At 49.8% G+C, this 19407-nt stretch overlaps 1 protein-coding gene across 9 annotated transcripts in view; it reads left to right on the forward strand.

Annotated features, from left to right (window-relative positions):
- CHD6 (chromodomain helicase DNA binding protein 6) overlaps window positions 1-19178 on the forward strand; it is a 100715-nt gene extending 81537 nt beyond the window's left edge. For 7 of the 9 annotated variants that reach the window (XM_064521354.1, XM_064521355.1, XM_064521353.1 and 4 more), the window contains 11 exons: window positions 285-342; window positions 1066-1285; window positions 3495-3703; window positions 5162-6727; window positions 7187-7335; window positions 8594-8791; window positions 9373-9819; window positions 10500-10691; window positions 11933-12052; window positions 13427-13531; window positions 15670-19178. In XM_064521354.1, the coding sequence (XP_064377424.1) occupies window positions 285-342; window positions 1066-1285; window positions 3495-3703; window positions 5162-6727; window positions 7187-7335; window positions 8594-8791; window positions 9373-9819; window positions 10500-10691; window positions 11933-12052; window positions 13427-13531; window positions 15670-16560 (4155 nt within the window). In that variant the 3' untranslated portion in view covers window positions 16561-19178. The remainder of the gene's footprint in view (window positions 1-284; window positions 343-1065; window positions 1286-3494; window positions 3704-5161; window positions 6728-7186; window positions 7336-8593; window positions 8792-9372; window positions 9820-10499; window positions 10692-11932; window positions 12053-13426; window positions 13532-15669) is intronic. The other 2 variants (XM_064521352.1, XM_064521358.1) reach the window with 1 other exon arrangement.
- Window positions 19179-19407: the final 229 nt, after the last annotated feature.

A 19407-nucleotide genomic window follows, 5' to 3' on the forward strand; every position in this document is an offset into this window, starting at 1 on the left:
TGGCTGCAGCATGGCCAGGCTGCAGCAGGGAAGCTGCCAGGGCTGAGGTGCTGAGGAGCTGTGCTGCCCGCGCTGCTCTGACGTCCTGTGCTGACAGGTACATGCAAGGGGAGCCAGCAGCTGCAGCCAGAGCACGCAGGACACACGGCTGTACCAGTCCTGTCACCCCACACCCTGCCAGGGCCAGGCCGTGGAGCTGAGAGCTTCTACTGGGGAGGGCTGCAGGGGCAGCAGGAGTTTCTGCACGGCCTACAGAGGCCCCCTCTGATGGTTTCTCTCCACAGGACATTGTGGCTGCTGGGGTGGGCGAAGCTGGCGAGAAGCGGGACGAGCCAGCGGCAGGTGAGGCCGTACCTCCAGCAGCGCGGCTCACGGCTGGCATGGGGCTGGCATGGGGCCCGCCTGAGCCAGAGGGGTGATGCAGGCAGGAAAGAGTCGGGGGACACGCTGTACAGTGTTAGTGGGTGAGATAGCTTAACCTGCACAACCATGGTCACCCTGTGCTCTTAACTGGCTGACCAGCTCTTCTGAAGGGCAGAGTGGCTAATTAGCCCGTTGGGCTTCCAGCCGCGCAGGCCGTAGCAGGAGTGGCTGGCTGGTGCTCTGTAACCCAGAGCCCAAGCTGGGTTTGCCCCGGGTGACTGCAAACCGTTAGCCTGCCCTGGCCATGCAGTTGCCTGCATGAGTTGAGTATGCTGGGTCTCTGCTGACTGCAGCGGGCTGTGCTGACAGATGCCAGGGCTGGCTGGGCCTCAGCGGGAGTCCTGGGGGCTGCGGTCCTGTCCTAGGTGTGGCCCAGCGCAGAGCTGTTGCTCCTACCCCGATCTCTGCCTCTGGGGTCTCTGAAGGAAGCTCGGACGTGGTGAGGCTCTGAGCCAGCAGCTTTTGCGCTGCAAAAGCCCAGGGGTGCTCAGCCCAGCCCCTCGCTCCTGCGCTCTGTTCCCGAGAGCTCCCCGTGGGAGGGGAGGGGCAGGAGGGCACTGTGGCAGAGCTAGCCATCAGGATGCGGGAGCCTGTGGCTTTACAGTGTGACTTAAATACTAATGTCCTTGCTGATGTTTGAAGCCCAGGATGGCTCCGACTCAGACAGATCCTGCTGGCCTGTCTCGTCTGCCCTCACAGCCAGACTGCGGAGGCTTGTCACCGTCTACCAGCGCTGCAACCGCAAAGAGCTGCCTCCCCCTGCCGAGATGCTGGTGCCCGGTAACCATGGATACTGGCTGCAGGACGAGATGTTCAGAAGAGCCTCTGAGATGGACTCAGCAAACAAAGAAATGCAGAAAAGGTAACAAAGCAGACCCTGGCAGCGGGTCCTTTGCGTAGCTGCTGTGGGCCTGTCGAAATTTCTGGGCCCCTGAAATTATCCAGGAATTCTCACAAGAGCCGTGCTTGCGGCCAGCTGCCTGCGAAACACGGGCCTGGGAGTCCTTCCTGGGCGTGGGAGAGGCTTGTGGCCCCTGTAGCCAGCCCAGCCCATGGAGCAGCGTCCTTGTGTAGTTTCTGGGTAGCAGCTGGTAACAGCTTGAAAGGAGGAAGCGGGGGGACAGCTCTTCTGGGTCACATCCAGCATCAGCTGGCCCAAGAATTGCCCTCCAGCCCCCAGCACAGCGGGTGCTGCTGGGCAGTGTTGCGTGCCAGAGCCCAGGACACACCATGGATGAGGGGTGATTGATGAGTGCTGTCACAGCTTGCGTTTGCAGCATTTTCAACCCCCCTGTGTTTCGTGCTGCTGCATTAGCCTGCTGCTGTTGGCCTCGGGAGCCCGGTGGTGGTGTATCATGGCAGCAGATTGCAGTGTGCTCCCAGTTTGCAGCATCCCAGTAAATGGAAGAATGGCAGGAGCACGGTCTGGTGCCTCCCATGGCTCCAGCAGAGACTGGGGAGGGTGTGAGATGGGGTATTACTGCCTCACTGCCAGTCCCCACTCTGCAGCTGTGGGTCCTCCTGCACTGCAGAGGCCCTCCATGGTTAATAGTCCTCAGTGGCTTTTTCTCCTGTGAATCTGTCCCTGTTATGTGAACCGAAGTAACCTTTTGGTATCTGTGCTGTCCTGTGGCAGTGAGTTTGGTGGTTTAGCTATGTGTTGTTTGAAGTCTCCCCTTGTGCTCATTTTGAGCACATCTCTTCATCGTTTAATTTGCTGCTCCCTACTTCTTGTACCGTGGGAAGCACTGAGAAGTCATTCCCACTTGTCTTTTGCTGGCCCTCATGATGGTATCACTCTGTTTACTAGTTCCCTGTGTGGAAGCTGGTCCAGCTCATGGATCTTCCTTCTCCCCTTTCCCTGAACCTCTTCCAGTTTTACTCTCTCCTCTCTGAGGTGGGGGCATCAGTGCTCCTCACAGTGGTGAAGATGTGGTTGTGCTGTGGACAACAAAGCGTTCCGGTATTTCCTGCTCTTTAACCCCACGGGCTCTTTTTTTTTGGTCTCCTTAAAGGGGTGTACTAGGCAGATTCCCACCAGCCTTGAATTTTAGGCCTTTAAGCAAGCTCCCCTTTGGGCTCCTTCTGGTCATTGATTTTTGATTAGCTTCCTTCTTGTTATTTTCTTTCCTTTTTGGAATGAAATATCACTGCAGAGGGCTCCTCGGGGAGTCGGGCTGGAAATGGTAGATCTGAGGATATTTTGGTCAATTTGGGAGTTCTGTGGGTGCTGTCAGCCTGTCTGGTCTCCCTTGAGATGTCACAGCTGCTTGCTAACATTTGGCATGGAACTGCAATTCAGAGGAGTTCTGATTTGACTTTATGCTTTCCTTCACACATGGCACTCATCTTCCGTTGCCGTGACCTGCTTCTGCTCTTCCCGTACAGTTTTTATCCTGATCTGTCTTCTCTGGCCTGTTTTTCAGTGCTCTATTTGCCCAGGGCTGCATTTGGCCAGCGTGCTCTTTACCATCTCTGTCCTGGATCGTTCCATTGAGTGATCCCCATGTTCCCTCATGACATGAAAGCTCAGAGGGTCTGAGGCAAGGTGCAGATCATGGTATAACAGTGCCGTAATTGAAAACCCACATCACCAAGGCTGCTCTCCTTTGCTGGGGAGAGTACCTGCCCCCATCACCCAAGAATCCTAATTACTCCTGTCTGCAGGAGTGGCCTGGCATTTGTCACTAGGACACTTAGGGCAAGTGTCCAGCTCAATTTGTAGAAAGAAAGTTGGTGAAATAGCACCTCCGTAGATGCTCCTGGAGCCTCTCCCCATAGGCAGCACAGCCATGAGCTGTGCGTTGCCTTCTTCATACAGCGCAGAGAGCTGAGAGGCAGAGGGCCCATGACCTTTGCTCCTCCTCACTGTGTGCCATAGGGCAGACAATCTCTGGTCGTGGTGCTCTTCTCCTTGGTGCACTCCTTCTGACAGCTCCCCCATAGCTGGTGGAGAGAAACTAGATAATCCCCTCCAAGCCTCTCTGCATGGTGCTTGCCCAAGCTGGGAAAGTGCAAGGCTGACCAGAACATATGTCAGTGGTGTTTGTGTCTCCCTCCCTGCCTCACAGGTGGACCAGGAGGGAACAGGCAGATTTCTACCGCACTGTCTCCTCCTTTGGGGTCATCTATGACCAGGAGAAGAAGATCTTTGACTGGGCCCAGTTCCGAGCCATTTCTCGATTGGAGAAGAAGACAGATGAGAGCCTAGAAAAGTATTTCTACAGCTTTGTGGCCATGTGCAAGAATGTCTGTGGTCTCCCACTGTGGAAAGAGGACGGTGAGTTGAAAAGGCATGGCCTGTGATGGGGGTAATGGCAAGTCCATGTAGCCGTGGGCCAGAATTGGCCTGGCTACTCGGGTGGAGCAGGAGAGCAAGGCAGCAGTTTCAGGGACCGAAGAAGGCTGTGAGATGTCAGCCAGGTACACGTAACAGTGTTCTCCATGCTGTGGTTGACCACTGTGTCTCCCTTCACAGTAAGCATGCTGCAACTAGAGACCTGCGCCAAGGCCGTGGGCTTACAGAATCCGCCAGCATCTGTCTGCTCTGTTACCCCTGCATATCACCTCTCTGGTGCAATGGGAAAGTAGGGCTGCCCTATGGAGTCCAGCCCCTGCTCTCACAGGTCTCATGTAGTTCTTTTCATTAAATCACAACGAATTTTATCCAAAACAACAACTTTTAGATGCGGGGAGGAGTAGGAGAGAAGCAAGAGTTCACATCTCCTCCACACTGGAGCAGGGGGCTGTTTGTGCAGTCCGTTTTGCTGCTTCCCTTCCGAGCACCTCTTTGCCTGTGCTGGACAGAGCCCATATGGCGCCTGTGCTGTGGCCCAGCTAACTGAGAAGCTCAGTGCTGGAAAAAGGGAGTCAGCCCACTGCAGGCGGCTTGGGGAAGCCTTGCCAAGACACCAGGCATCCGTTTTCTAGGAGTGCCCTGTAGACCCCAGTGCACTGGCAGCATGAAGGTGATGGCAGATGAAAAGCTGCTTGGGAGCTATTTAAGCACAAAATGATTTGCTTTTAGCAACAGCAGGAAGGATCTCATCTTAAACGTGCCAGGAGGTCTGGTCTCAGGCACAGTTCCTTAGAGACACCTGTTAATGTCTTAGATATGGATTGCTCATCAAAGAGCTGCGTGAATTGAGGGACTCCCATTCACGAGAAGCTACTGAAGGGCTGCCAGAGGCTCCTGTCCCAGGCAGCTGCTCAGCTGGCAGGTCCACGCAGCTTCAGCACTTCTGGTGCTAACAGGGCAGAGCTCAGGCAGGAGTCTGAAATCCTCTGCAGCCAACTGCTGCTCTTGGTCCATCTGATAAAGTCAAGAGAGTTTCCTCCACTGTGGCCCATTGTTGGCAAAGGAATGGAAGGAAAATGGTGATACTGGGAAGCTAAGCCTACAAGCACTTCCCCCACCTCACAAGCAGTCTGAGCAAAAGTAAAATTTCACCTACCTCATCACTGCCTCTAAATAACTCTCACTGGTTCTGCAGTGTGGAGACCCAGATCAGGCCTTTCCAATTTGTTACTCTGTCCCATATCAGTGACCAGCCTGCGTTGTCACCTCTAGGTAGCCAGGATGGATCTCTCAGGCTGATGGCTGCATCTCCGCAGATTTCTCTGATGCCTGTGGGTCTCCTCAGGTGCTGACCCCGCAGGCATACCGCATAGCAGCTAGGCTATCACCCTGCATTCTGCTTCCTGTGTAACGGGGCCTTGGCGTCTCTGTCTGCTGTAGGTCCTCCAGATCCTGACATCTATGTGGAGCCCATCACCGAGGAACGTGCTGCCAGAACCCTGTACCGTATTGAGCTTCTACGGAAGGTGCGCGAGCAGGTGCTCAAGTGTCCACAGCTCCACGAGCGGCTCAAGCTGTGCCGGCCAAGCCTCTACCTGCCAGTGTGGTGGGAGTGTGGCAAACATGATCGGGACTTGCTGATCGGCACCGCCAAGCATGGCCTGAATCGCACGGACTACTACATCATGAATGACCCACAGCTGTCTTTTTTAGATGCATACAGGAACTATGCCCAGCATAAAAGAACAGGGATCCCAGGCCCAGAAACCCTGTGCTGCCTTTACCAGACTAACTCCAAACTCTACAGTTCCCCTCTATATAGCCAGGTGGACCGGACTTGCGAATCCCTGGAGAATGAAGCTGAGAGTCAGATCAAGCTAGAAAACATAGACAACGCCATGTCCCAAGCCGGGTGCAGTCCACCGGATGCAAGCTGTGAAACGTTCATGTCTAAAGTCCGGGACATCATTTCCAGTAACTATGATGAGAGCTCTCTGCCAGACTCATTGATGTGTATGATGTACGACGAAAAGGCCTGTAACAGCGAGCAAAGCTCCCTTGCTCGAGACAGCCCCAGTTGCACAGATGTTGGAAACAGCGTTGCTAAACTCCCTGAGGGCAAGCTAGAGGGGGACGAGGATCCATCCAGCTGTGATGCAGAGGCCATGAGAGAGACTTCCTTCCTAGAGAGTTTGCAGGTGGGCTGTGAGCGAATAGATGGTCAGAACGAAGAAGCTGAGCCTTCGCCTTCTACCCCGGAAAGTGACCCCTCAAGGAGTGTCCCAACAGAGCTCTGCGAAGACTTGCAGCAGAAGGGAAACCTCACCAGCCACGGGGCAGTGCTGCCTGAACACAGCACCATGGAAGGGGTCATCAGCGTGGGGCTGTATGGTCCCAGTCTTCATAACTATGAAATGAAGGTTCCCTCTGAACAGAGGTTCATTAATTTGCTGCAGGAGAAAGGCATGGAAGCAAAATCAGGGCCGAGTCAGAGCCACAGCGAGGAAGATGAGGAGGAGGAAGAAGATGATGATAACTCTGAGACAGCAGCAGATGTCGTGGAGGACTTGAGTGGTCCAAGGACCAGGGCCAGTTGTGACCCCGAGGCTAATGAACTTAGGAGCGAGGAGCAGAGCTCTGGCCTCCCCACCCCTGAGGACACTTGCCCAGAAGACGTGAATGGCGAGAGAGAGTCCCTGGGGCCAGGGACACTTGAGGGGCCGGGGGAGCCTGGTCCAGGGGGCAGGGAGGACCATGGCCTGGATGAGGAGAGCACCTTGCAGCACTCACCAGGCCAGCCTCAGAGCCAGGCCTTCAGCCTGCCTGCACCTCCACTGGGGGTCCCGGAAGCAGAGCCCCCCCATGCAGGGGGGGAGGCCTGGGGCCAAGGGGCTGAGGGGCAGGCAGGCTGCAGAGAGGCCCTGCACACTGAGCCCCAGGGGGTGAAGCAAGAAAAGTGCGAGAACAGAGATGAAGAGGAGAAAGCCGGCAGCGGCCAGAGTCAAGGTACAGTCCTGAGAGCTCCCTGCTGTTGACAGTCACCTCTGGCTGGGATGGAAAGGACCTGCTGCCCCCACCATAGAGCCAAAGCCTTGGGGCTGCCCACGGCCCCACTCGCTGTAGCCCACACTGCCAGCGAGCAGCTTGCCTCCCCCCTGCCAGAACTGGGGCCCTTCTGGCCGATGTGGCTCTAGTGTTGGAGGAGCAAAGGGTTGGTGGCTGCATTTCCCAGCAGGGCCTACCAAGACACCACCTGAGCCCCCCCAGCCCTTCTGCCCTGGGTAGTGCCATGGGATGCAGGATGCCCTTCCTGCACCCAGTGCTGCATTTCTTGGTGGCTGATTGGGGAATGGGACCCTTGTGGGACCTGCTGGGTGTCAGGGTGGTAAGATGGGGGAGCTGCTCCCACTCCAAGAGGGTAAGAGGCAGGGAGATGACAGTCTCTGTTCTCTGTTGCTTTCTTAGATGGTACAGAGAAATACCTGGAGGAAGAGAGCAAGAGTTCTACATCTGTCCTGCCTGGGGAGATCGATGACCTTCAGGATGCCCGGGCACCAACCATAGCCCAGCTACTGCAGGAGAAGACACTTTACTCCTTCTCTGAGTGGCCTAAGGTAGCTTAAAAATGAAGACTGTTCGTACTGCAAATGTTCACCAGTCAGGCATCCCCAGCCCTGCTTCCTCATCCTCTGCACATGGCTCCCCATGGGTGCTCTAGCTAGAGTGCTAGGTGCTTTTCCCGAGTGCCAGTGCCCTGGACAAACCTGCCCGAGAGCATTTCCCCACTGAACCGAGGTCACAGGGTTGGGTTTGTCTTTAATCCTGAGAGAATACACATGAATTAGAGTCACTTAGGTCCTAACCTGGCTTTGCTATGGTCCCTCAGATTAGCCTTTGTCCCTCATTTGTCTTTGGTCTTGCAAGGTAAAAAGGACTTATTTGCACTAGGTTTAGGACTGCCCCCTTCCTTCCCAACAGTCCTGGATGACCAGAAAGCAGTTTCCTCCCTGAATGGTCCTGAAGCCTCCCCTGTTTCCTGTTCCCAGCTCCTTCTCTGCCACCCAGAAATGACAGATCCTGGGCTGTCTTTGTGGAGGGGTGAACCCTGGCTGTTTTTCCACTGCTGGCCTTTTCCTGTTTGTGTACAGGCAGGGATTTGGTGTCACAGTCCCATGGAGCTGTGTGATAGGTGGGATATTTGGCTGAGAGAGGTTTTTTTGGGTCCTGTGGTACCACCACTCAGCCGTGGTGTGTTGCTGAAGCTCTCCAGATGCATAAGAGCCACTGCACTTCAGGACTGTGCAGTAATCAGCCAAGTAGAGGCAGTGTGTTGCCAGGGTTGACTTGGGTTTGTGCCACAAACACATTGTGGCTTGCACACGTCGTACTTCTTCTGTGTCTATATTGGAGCACAGTGGCTGGGGGAGTCGCTCAGAGCAATTTGGAACATGCCTTGGCAACCAGGCATGGCCTTTCCTGCATTGATTTCCCTGAACTTGCTGTGTCCTGTGTCACATGATACGAATTTAGAGAAAAAGCAGGAAGTCTGTTTGGCAGAAGTCTTTGGCTATAGACTCCCCTAGCGCAGGACCCATAGGGGTGACATGAGCAGCGCAGGACCCATAGGGGTGACATGAGCAGAACACATGCCCAGGAATGAATTGCTTTCTACACATGGGAAGTTCACTGTTAGGATGCTATGCACAAGTTTTGCTGTGCATCTAGTACTGCCTGAGATCCTGAGTCCCTTTGGTGAGTGCCCCACTGTGCACGCAAGATCTGGATATCTCAGCATCGCTACTGTAGCTGCTCCGAGCTTCGCTGGTGGCAGCATCTGCCTGCACCAGGCTGCTGGACTCCTTCTGTTTGCAGGACCGTGTGATCATCAACCGCATTGACAACATCTGCCATGCCATCCTGAAGGGCAAGTGGCCTTCTTCTAGCCAGCAGTTTGAGACACAAAGCCTGATGACCACCCCAGCAGTTGCCAGCAATGCCGGCAGTAGGAACAGCTTTGCTGAGTCAGAAGCCCCGGATCCCAGCTTCAACAACGGAGTGTTAATCTCACAGGTACAGAAGGGGAGGGGTGCCCTCGGACCAGTGAGCGCTCCTGGTGAACTCCCCATGCTCTCTGCCCCCGCCAGCCCTGCTACCCTCCTGGGACTGAGGCCATTGCTCCCTGCAGGTCCTGCAGCTGGAGAGGTGCTTCCAGAATTAGTGCTGGAGCACCCGGCATGGTCAAAGAATGGGAGGAGGACATGGGGACACTCTCCTAGTGTCCCAAATGGAGGTGTACAGGCACTGCCCCATGAGCAGGTTTCTCATCTTCTCTCGCTGTTGGGCACTGCACAGAGCCAGAAGCTTCTGGCCTGGGACAGCTGGTCCCTCAGCAGCTAACAGAGCACCCTGGGCTGTGGCACCATGGGGAGATCAAAGTTTGTGAGAGGGTGCCACTAACCCGTTCCCACACATAATGAGGTGTGATGTGCTATGGGAAAAGGCATCCTTCCTTTAGGGCTCCTGCAGAGAAATGGAGGAGCCTGACTGCTAGCCACACAAGGCCACTGCATCTATGTGTTGGTTTCAAAAACGGTGGTCCCTTGGCAGTGCACAAGCAGCTGTAACCCTCTCCATGGCTTTCATACACACAGGAAGGTTTCCTGGCCCCTGCCTTTATGAAGGATGAACGGAAGCACAGAAGGCCGTATGAATTCGAGCCGGAGAGAGATGCCAAACAGAGGAGCTTGGAGCATTTAGCAGCAACCCATGCTCATCCACCCATTGTGCTGAATGGCTGGCGCGACTCAGCTGTGGACCTGTCCAGAGCCTCTAATGGGTCCCCAGGAAATTCCTCCCCTTTCCCCTTGAACACAAACATGCCCAAACTGGGGACTGTGAACACCCTCCAGGGCTCCCTGGGCATGGACTTGTCCGGCATCCTTCAGGCAGGGTTAATCCATCCTGTCACTGGACAGATTGTCAATGGCAGCCTCCGAAGAGACGATGCTGCCATGAGGAGAAGACGGGGCAGAAGAAAAAATGTAGAAGGGATGGACCTCATCTTCTTGAAGGAGAGGCCTCTTCCAAGTAGGCTGCAGGTAGGTTGAGGCTCCCGCCTTTAACATGGTCCCAGTGGAGTCAGCACAGTTTGTCTCATGGTCCAGCTCTCACCTGCTAGCGTTTTAGCTCTGCTGCCCATCACAATGCTGGGCAGACAGAGCTGCTTCTGGGATGGCCTGGCTTATGCTGAAACAGGAAGGAGCAGATACTACTCAAGGGAGGAAGAAAAGTTGTTCCTCTGGCTTGCAGCACACTGCCTGGAGTGCTGGAGCCCTGCTAAGCGTTATCAAAAGCAGGTGTTCCAGCTGGGGGGTGTCTGAGGTTAGAAAACACAAGGAAAGTTCCTTGACTGCACTTGAGCTCTGGCCAAAAGCTTGCTGCGTCCCCTTCCCTTCTACCATGGGATCCACCCAAGGAAGGAAGGGTCCTGGGCTTTCGTCCCTGGGCAAATTGTTCCTCCTGGCAATTAGAGCGTTTTCCAGGTGAGATGCAGAAGCATCTCGCAGTTCTCAGCCCTGCCTGCCAGCAGTGTTAGGGGGCTGAAGCGCAGTGTGTTGATGGGTGCTGATTTAAGGAACAGTCACTAGTAATATGTGGATTAAGAAGGCAACCTGTGTGATGCAGGGCAGAGGACCTGCTTTAGAGCTCTGCTTATGTGTGTGTGAATGCTTCACTGCATGCTGCTGCTGAGCTCTGCCTGTTCCTCCCTCCACGTCAGGATGTTCAGGAGGACCAGACGCAGCCTCCCCAGAACAGTCCCCTCCCAGATGGGCCGGTTGCTGCTACCTCAACTCCACAGCCAGTCCCAGCTGCGGTCAGCCAAGCAGAGAAGGCTGTCCCGAATAAGAGTCTCCTAGACTGGCTCCGTCAGCAATCCGACTACACACTCGACGTTCCCGGCTTTGGCACAGTAAGGGTGGCCTTCAGCAGAGTGTGTGTGTGTGTGTGTGTGTGTGTGTGTGTGTGTGTGTCTGCCTTGTGTGTTGTCCTTTATGTTAATTTTTCTCTGGCCGCTCTTGAGTTCAGGCTTTCCATGAAGTGGAAAATGCAGTGTCTTTCATTGTATTGTGGCTTGCAGCATTCATCACACCTTTGTGAGGTGAGTGCAGTTCGCTGTACAGCAATGAAAGACACTTGCTGAGCTGGGTGCTCCTGCCCAAAGGAGATGCCAAGCACCTGTAGGTCTGTTCTCCAGCTGCAGCCCTGGGGATCCAGCTGCCCAGATGTGCACGATTAGTCCAGTGTGTTCCTGAAGGGCCAGAGTTGAGGAGAAGCAGGAAGAAGTGAGCTGGGATGCTCAAAGCCCATGCATGTTGCTTCCTTCCAGTCAGGGTCACTGAGGCAGTGCTGTTGTATAAAGTGAGGTTCTCCATAGCAGGATAGAAGCCCTGCAAGCCCTGGCAAGCTTAGCCTTGCTCAGCCAGGCTGCCTACCCAGTGCCTCCAGAGCAGGGCTGGCCTACTCCAAAACAACAGGTCTCCTAGAGAGGAGCGTTCCTTACTTTAAAAAACGAACCAAAGCTACTGTATTGCAGGCTGCTGTGGCTCCAGTCTCATGGTCCTGGGCTGTGTCAGAAAGCAGAGCAACAGTGAGTGGAGTGCAGAGTCTCTCCAAATCTTCCTGCAGTCTCATAAACAACCAACTCTTGGCTTCCCAGGTTGATTTGCTCCTGAGCTTCCATCTTGTCTAGCCTATTAGGTCATTTGGTAGGCAGGGCACAGTGGGAAAAGCTGAAATAAAAGTAAAACAAAGCATGAATGAACTGAAGAGAAACAGGTAGCTGTGATAGACTGGTGGCACACACAGACCCTTCTCTCTTTTGTAATCATAGTTAGCACCCTCATTTACAGATGCAAGTATATGAATTTGGAGCAGATTACAGTCTTAGGGTTGGAGGGGCATTAGATAAAGGTGGAGCAGTCAGTTTAAGTGTAAAACCACGTTTATACCTGTGGAAATCAGTTGTGCTCATTTGGAAATGGGCTCTGGGACAGAGGCCAGCTTGTGCTGCTCTGACTGCTCCTTCCCAGGTCTGCAGGGGACCCCTCTGTCACTTGGGACATCTTCTTTGCCATTCTCCTGCAGGGCTTCTAGCCATCCAGTCTCATTAAGCCATCCCGTCTCATTAACATTGTCTTGTTTGCACTCCAGAATTTTTCAGACAAGCCCAAGCAGAGGAGGCAGCGCTGCAAGGACCCCACCAAATTGGACATTAGCTCACTCACAGGAGAGGAGCGGGTGCCTGTGGTACATAAGGGTACCGGACGGAGGGTAAGCAAAGGCATATTTTCTGTTCTGTCCTTGGTGTCTTGAAAAGTTTCACGGATCCTGAGCTGGCCTGGGGGAAGATTTTAATCCAGAGAAGCATATAGATGTTCCAGACTTTTGACTGGAATGTGCATTAATCTACACTATTCTGTGAAATGCGTGTGCTAGAGACAGAGACCTACCAACATAAGTGACTCTCTCTGTGAAATAAGGAAAGACTGAGTGTTCACAGTTGCCAATGTACACAGGTCTCACAGCAGCAAAGCAATTCAACCTTTGGTTTTAAAGCCACCATCAGCATAGCCCTGGCTGTTGTTTCCTGTTCTAGATTTGATTGTTCCCTTTGAATTCACTGCAATATTCCACAAATTGTAATATTTCGATGTGTTGCAAATGTCTTTGTTTTGTTCCTCCTTACAAGGTATAGGAACAGTATCCTGATAACCCTTCAGAGCGCAGTACGTGCAGGAAACAGATGGGTTTAAAATGCTTTCTCTTGCTTACTGAAATATGGTTACTAAACAGCTAGAAACATTAGTCATGAGCATGGATTTACCTCTCTTTAGTGTATCCTCCAGTGTATTGGTATTAACAATGAGCAGGGACATTTAGGGAAACTTTCCACCCAAATTCCATTCTAAAATACACCTAGGACTGCACAAGGCTAGAAGGTGATGTTAGAAGTAATCGCCTCTAAAAACAAAGCTAAACAGTTAAATAGAAAGAGATTGGTTCAGCCGTATCTGTTTTGCCCTATGCTACATGTGTGATGGCTTTTGGAGACCTGTGTGAATTTGATAGGTTCATCCCGTTCTGAGTATATCTTTTATAAAAGCCCTATCCCCATCACTTGGTCCACTTGTTTGCAGGGAAAGCAAATACGGGAGATGGGACAGGCCACAGAGACTCCCTTTTCTGCCTGAACTATATGACTGGAAGCAGCAGTTGTATACACAGTCCTGCAAAGATGCATAGCAAAGGAAGAGTCTCTGCCCCAGAAAACTCACAGCCCCAAATGACGAGCTAGGGGAAGTGCTGTCACCCTGTTCACAGCATGGGGAGAGTGACTGGTCCACAGGCACTTAGCAGAGAAACCCTGGACTCAGCTCCTAACTGAATCTTAAGTCAGTGTCTCGGCCTCAGGGCTGGCCTTCCTCTCTCATTAAGCAGAAACAGGATGGGCTCTCTGTCTCTGTGGCCGCTGCCTGAAACCTCTGTGCAAGAGTTGGCTTGCTGAGGTGCACAGCAACAATCCCCTTCCGCAGGGTGGCAGCTGCTCCTAAACTGTGTGTATGCCTAGATGTGTAATCATATTTCTTGTGTTATTTTGCATAACTCTTTCTGCAATAGAGGTCATCCTTCTGCTGTGTTTTATAGTTAGGGGGAGCCATGGCACCAGCATTGAAGGAATTGCCAAGGTGGCTTGATGCAAACTTGGAGTATGCTGTTGCAGCTGACTGGGCTGACATTGTTAAGCTTTCAGTAAGTTAGAGCTTTTGGAGAAATCTGTATCATGTCATCTTTTCTTTCTCCTCCCCATCCCCACAACCTTTCTCCAGTGAGTATTCTTGAGGTGGAAGGCAGGACTTCAGTTGTGCACGTGGGAGGGAATATCAGCAGGTCTGACCACACTCGGTGCGGTCGAGCGGCAGACAGGAAGGTTCGGAGCATGCCGCAAGTCAGCAGAGCGGACAGGGGAAGGAGAGAAGGTGTTCAGTGTCCTGTGAATGGGGTGCAGCAGTTCAGGGTGAATATCCAGAAAGCCTTCCTAGCAATAAGACCTGGAAGTCTTGGGATATTTAGAAATAGATGGGGCAACAGAAACGTACTAAAAGCAGTAATCCAGCTTAGGCCCTGGATGGAAGCTAGGGCAAGGAGCGGACAAAATGTGTTTCCACGGGTCAAATTTTCAAAAGTACCCTGAGCCAAGCCTCTTGCAAACTCTGTGGGTGCAACCCTGGGCCTGCCGACAGCCACGTGGATCACAAGGCCCGAAGACTCAAACGCAGCTGGGAAAAGGGGCAGAAGACAGCAAGGCCTACTTCAGATTTGCCCTGCTGTTTGGTTTCCCTGTTTGTTATGCAAGTCCCTGTCTCGGTGAGTGGAAGAATCCACGGAAGAGCGCTTTTCCCTCTGGCCCACTGGGACTGCCATTTCCAGGCTTGTCCTTTTGGCCCTCTCTCCTGCTCCTTGTTTTTTGTGGCTGTGGTACTTTGTGTGATGCCCTTGTTGACCAAGGGCTGGAGGAAGAAACAATTGGCTCAGAAGTTTGTACTGCTCTCAAATTGGCTCTTAATTAGTGCTGGAAATCAGCATGGCCTGTCCCTCTCCCTCAGGAACCAGAGCTCTACATCGAGGCTGGCACCAGCCCCCCGTCTAGGCAGCCGGCACCCAGTGCAAGCTGGCTGGCATTCATTAGCTTCATTTTCAGTGGGCAGCCTTAACGTGGGCCCACGCTTTGCTCGTTGCAGTACCTGCGCGCCTGGCTACTGGTACCTTCACCCACTCACACTTACTAGCCCAGCGGCTGCATGTCTGTTAGCATTTGCACCCTCGAGCCCCATCAATACATTGCTTTTTGCAAATGCACATCAGTCATTCTACCACGTGCGTGCAGAAAGGTGTCTCTCTGCTAAGGGGGCTTGGGAAGTGTGAGCATGGGCTAGTTTGCGCCTGTAGAGCCAAGGCATATTCATAGTCCGGTGTGGTTTTTCACATCTACCAGTGGAGACAGAGTAGAAAATTCTGGCTCTTCGGGCAGTAGTTGTGCTGTGCAAACTTGCAGAATCATTCGATTCAGCTTTCCGCACTTCAAGTGTCAGTGTGGAATACTTTTCATATACAGGTCTATTATCTGAACTAGCTGTTACTCAAATCTGTTATTTGAAACTGCAAAGACTAGCTGTCTTTGAAACTCAGGGAAGGTGAACAAGGAACGTTTAAACATTTGTGATGAGAACACTGAAAAATGGAGTTTTAAACTGCACTTTGGATCTCCCACATTGTTTTATGTAACAAAATAGTCTCACCAAGTTGTGTTCATTTGGTTTAAGTCCCATATCTGAGTGTTCAGAAATATCTTCCTGGCAACTCAATGGAGCTCTAACTGCAACTTCCACAAAATAGCATGCACATGGTTTGCATGTCATTTCATGCAGCTTTGCTGTTGCACAGAGCATTGAAAATTTGGCCCTTAGCATTTAAAAAGACATGTTTTTTCACTGCTGCTGAAGCCAAAATTGATGGTAGGATGGGAAGGAATTTGGAGTCTCTGACGCAGTGTTTCTCATGTTATGACTCTTCAGCAACAGCTGAAGCTGAGGGTTCAGGAAAAAGCTGAAAGGCTGCTGTCTGTACTGGGTAAAAAAGTGCTTCCGCATTTCTTCCGTATGCCCTTTGACACTGCAGCATCATGTCAGGGCACAGTGGGCGTTCTGCATTCGGCAGCATCCTGTGGGGGAAAGTTCTGTATACCTCACAAATTCCATACCAGAATCATGTAGGCAAATATTTCTGTGCTGACACCATCTGGGATGCAGATGTTAGAACAGAAAAGCCAGATTTTATTTGATGCAGTAATAACTGTTAGGCATTTTCTCTTGTGTGTGTTTCATTTTCAGGGATACTTACCAGAAAGTAAATTCAATCGTATCCTAACTGAGCCTGTGCTCCGAGATGCAGGGCCTCGCCGGAGGGGGAGAAGGCCCAGAAGTGAACTCATTAAAGCCCCTGGTGTTGTAGCAGATTCTTCTTCTGGAATGGGACCATTATTCATGAATGGACTGATTGCTGGAATGGATCTAGTAGGACTTCAGAACATGAGAAACATGCAAGGTATCCCTCTGACGGGGCTGGTTGGGTTTCCTGCCGGATTTGCAGCAGTGCCCGCTGGTGAGGATGTGAAAAGCACCCTGAGTATGTTGCCTATGATGCTGCCAGGCATGGCTACCGTACCACAGATGTTTGGTGTTGGAGGACTTCTCAACCCACCAATGACAACTACTTGTACTGCAACTGCTCCAACTTCGTTAACAAGCACAACTAAAAGTGGTACATCAAATACAGAAAAAGCTACTGAGGATAAACAGAGTAGCCAGGATGTGAAAAAAGAAACTCTCTCTGAAGATAAGCCTGGTCCTAGTTCATTTTCTAATCAGACAGAATCTGCAATAACTACCAGTAGTCCTGTAGCTTTTAACCCGTTTCTTATCCCAGGAATGTCACCTGGACTGATCTATCCATCAATGTTTCTTTCCCCCGGCATTGGCATGGCATTGCCAGGCATACAGCAAACCAGACATTCTGAGGCAGCAAACCTAGAAAGCCAGAAGCGTAAGAGAAAGAAAGTTAAAGGGGAATCAGCAAATCTGGAACCAGAAACTGTCTTGCTGTCTGAAAAGGAAGCTGCAAACAGTCAAAACTGTACAGAGCAAATACCACCTTTGTCAACAGAGAAAGAGCAGGATGTACCAGCAGAGGAGGAGTTAAAAGAAGTTAATGATACCAATTAGAACTTTTGTTTCATTGAAAAGATTGTGGCTTGTAAGGTTCTTATCCCATAACTATTTGTTACTTACCCTCCCGCCCCCACTTCACCTTCATAAACCTGTGTTTCCATGAGTAATATTATCTACCTAATTCCCTGTAAGAAAACTATGGTGACATATTATATGTTAATAGTTGCAGGGTCTTGCCACTTTATTAGATAAACAGTGTTGTCTAGCTAGTATGGGAGGCACAGAATTCGCGTTCTGTTATCCGGTTGTTCATCCCAGCCAACAATAGCAAATCCAGTACTTGGTCACCCCCAAAATCACTCACTCACGTGAGAAGAAAAAGAAGCAAAAACAGAGCAAAAGAAAAGTCTTTACCTCTTGATCTAAATGCAGACAAGGGTATTTCTTTCTACAGTGACACTGAATGAAAAAGCCTGTATTTGGGGGTAAAAAGCACAGGTATAGTAAGTGCTAATGTGTATTTTTGATTTAAAGTATTTCCCTATTTTATCATGGTTACTAGAATAGTAGTATAGACAGAAGTATATAATTAATGATTGAAAATGCATATATTCATTTCTTTGAAACAAAAAGGCATAACTGGTAGTGATATAATTTCTTTACCACCCCCACCTCAAACTTTTGGAGACAAACTACGGTGAGTGAAAATATTACGTAGACATTATTTTGTATTTTTTAAAACCAAAGTTTGGTTTTATGTTAAGTGGAGTTTTAGTTGCCCTTTCCTTGATAGTTACAAGAACTTTTCAGCTTGAGCTGAAAATGTTTTGCACATCTTGCATGACTTTTATTGGGATTACTGTACCTATAGCTACCAGTTTCTTCCTCATTCTGCTAGTATTCAGTTCTCATCTATGGCGTTAGTTCTCATCTATGGCATTAGAAGTGCTGTAAAGTTACTTTTTCCAGCCATGAACAGGCCACACTGATTTTAATGCTCTTATATGAACACTGAGGCTTTTTGAGTTTTTATACTTTACAGTCCTTACCCCGGAAGCAACGTCCTTTCAGAAGACAAAGCTGTAGGCCAGCTTTACTATTTCGAGAGTCCTTAAAGGAGGACTGTTGAGATTTTCAAAGCTTGAGTTTATTCTTCTTTTCTAGTGTTAGACTGTGAAGAGATCACCTTTGCTTCTTCTTTCCATTCCTCTCTGGTCTATTTGCTGTTGAGCAGTATTTCCAAGTACCCCTATTGGCCAGTCATTTTGATGTATGCATTTTAAATGGACAGGTCTTCAATGCAAACAGTCCCCCCAAAACTCCGTGTATCGAGACACCTCCACAGGCAACTCTCTTATTTCTTCTTCCCCTCGCTCCTCGTTTAATTTTTCTTTCACTTGGGCTTGTTCTTATTTGCAGCTCATGGTTTGAGACTTGAAATAAACACACAGCGGTGCAGCAGTGAAATGGCAGGCTGTTGAGGGAGTCGGAAGTGTGCTAGCAATCAGTTTCACATTTGGTTGTCACAATTTACTGTATTTTTTACTTATTTTCTGTTACAGTTTTGCTAATTTATCAGATGGTCCAAATGTTTTGACATAACTATTTCAGTTTGCATTATTTATTTATGATGCTTTTTGTCATTGTCTTTTATACATTTGGGATTATAAATTATGTACATGTTAAAATTAGCATCTCAAAGAAGTCTGTTACCCATGATCTAAAAAGCATTTGAGGTTATATTTTCATGGAATTTATTCCCAATTTTCTGGATTGGATGTTTTTTTTTTTTTTAAGTATGTAACCAATCATAATGCACCTCCCCTGGTAATTAAATGTGTTCTATTTAATAACATCCTTGTAGCATAGATACTGTATCACTGTCGACAGATTTCTTAGAAATGCTGCTATCTCTATTTAACTAACATTTTGTTCAGTTTTGCCTCCAGTGGAAGCAGAAAGGGTTTTTTCAGCTGTTAAATCCAAAATCAATATAATTTATTTATGTAAAAAAAAAATCACATGATTGATATATTTTTGAACCTTTTAAGTACTAACTTTCTTTTTATTCAGTAGAAGAACATGTACTTGCCCTAAATCCTTAAAATACAAATGCTATAAAACTTCATATATCTTCAAAGCCTTACTGTGAATGGATATAGAAATCTCTTCAGAGTCCATTTCTTGTATGGGATGGTTTTTCCAGGGTTACACTCATAAGGAACAGGGTTTAAAGTGAAATTTATTTAATTAGCCAGCATGCTCTATACCTTGTTCTTACTTATCAGACATGTATGTTAAGTCTCTGGGTGTTTAGGCTTCTCTTTGACTGCTATTTTGTGACCCTTTTGCAATCTGATATACTCTGTGGATTATTTAGACTGTAAGGCATAAGTGGCTTCTTATTATTTTCCATCATATCCAAAACAAATGCCAAATTTTCACCCGTTTTCATGGATTCTCACACAAACATACATTCTTCACCAAATGTGCTAACAAAATAAACTGTCTGTGCTCTTGAACATGGATAAAAAGAAAAGGGTTTAAAAGTCAGATTTTTATTTTTTTAATTTAGTGACTAGATGATGCTTATCTTTCAAACTTGGCAGAGCCTTGCTACAGATGTATATAATTTTTTTCAGCAAATATATGTGAATGTTTAATTCACCTGACTCAGTGATAAACGTTACTTGCCTTTTTCTCAGCATGAATACTATCGAAAGCTGTTGAATACAGCATACTTTTCCTTCTCCACCAAGAGCTGGGTGCTATTTACTCTGGGGGATGACTAATCACAGCTAATTCACTAGCTTTTCCTGCACCTGCAGGAGGTTCCCAGGCTAAAACTGAGCAAAACCAGCTGTATCCATCAGCTCTTGCTGCCTTTCCTATAACGTTACG

This window comes from Dromaius novaehollandiae, chromosome 16 (assembly GCF_036370855.1).
Source record: "Dromaius novaehollandiae isolate bDroNov1 chromosome 16, bDroNov1.hap1, whole genome shotgun sequence".
Taxonomy (NCBI): Eukaryota; Metazoa; Chordata; class Aves; order Casuariiformes; family Dromaiidae; genus Dromaius; species Dromaius novaehollandiae.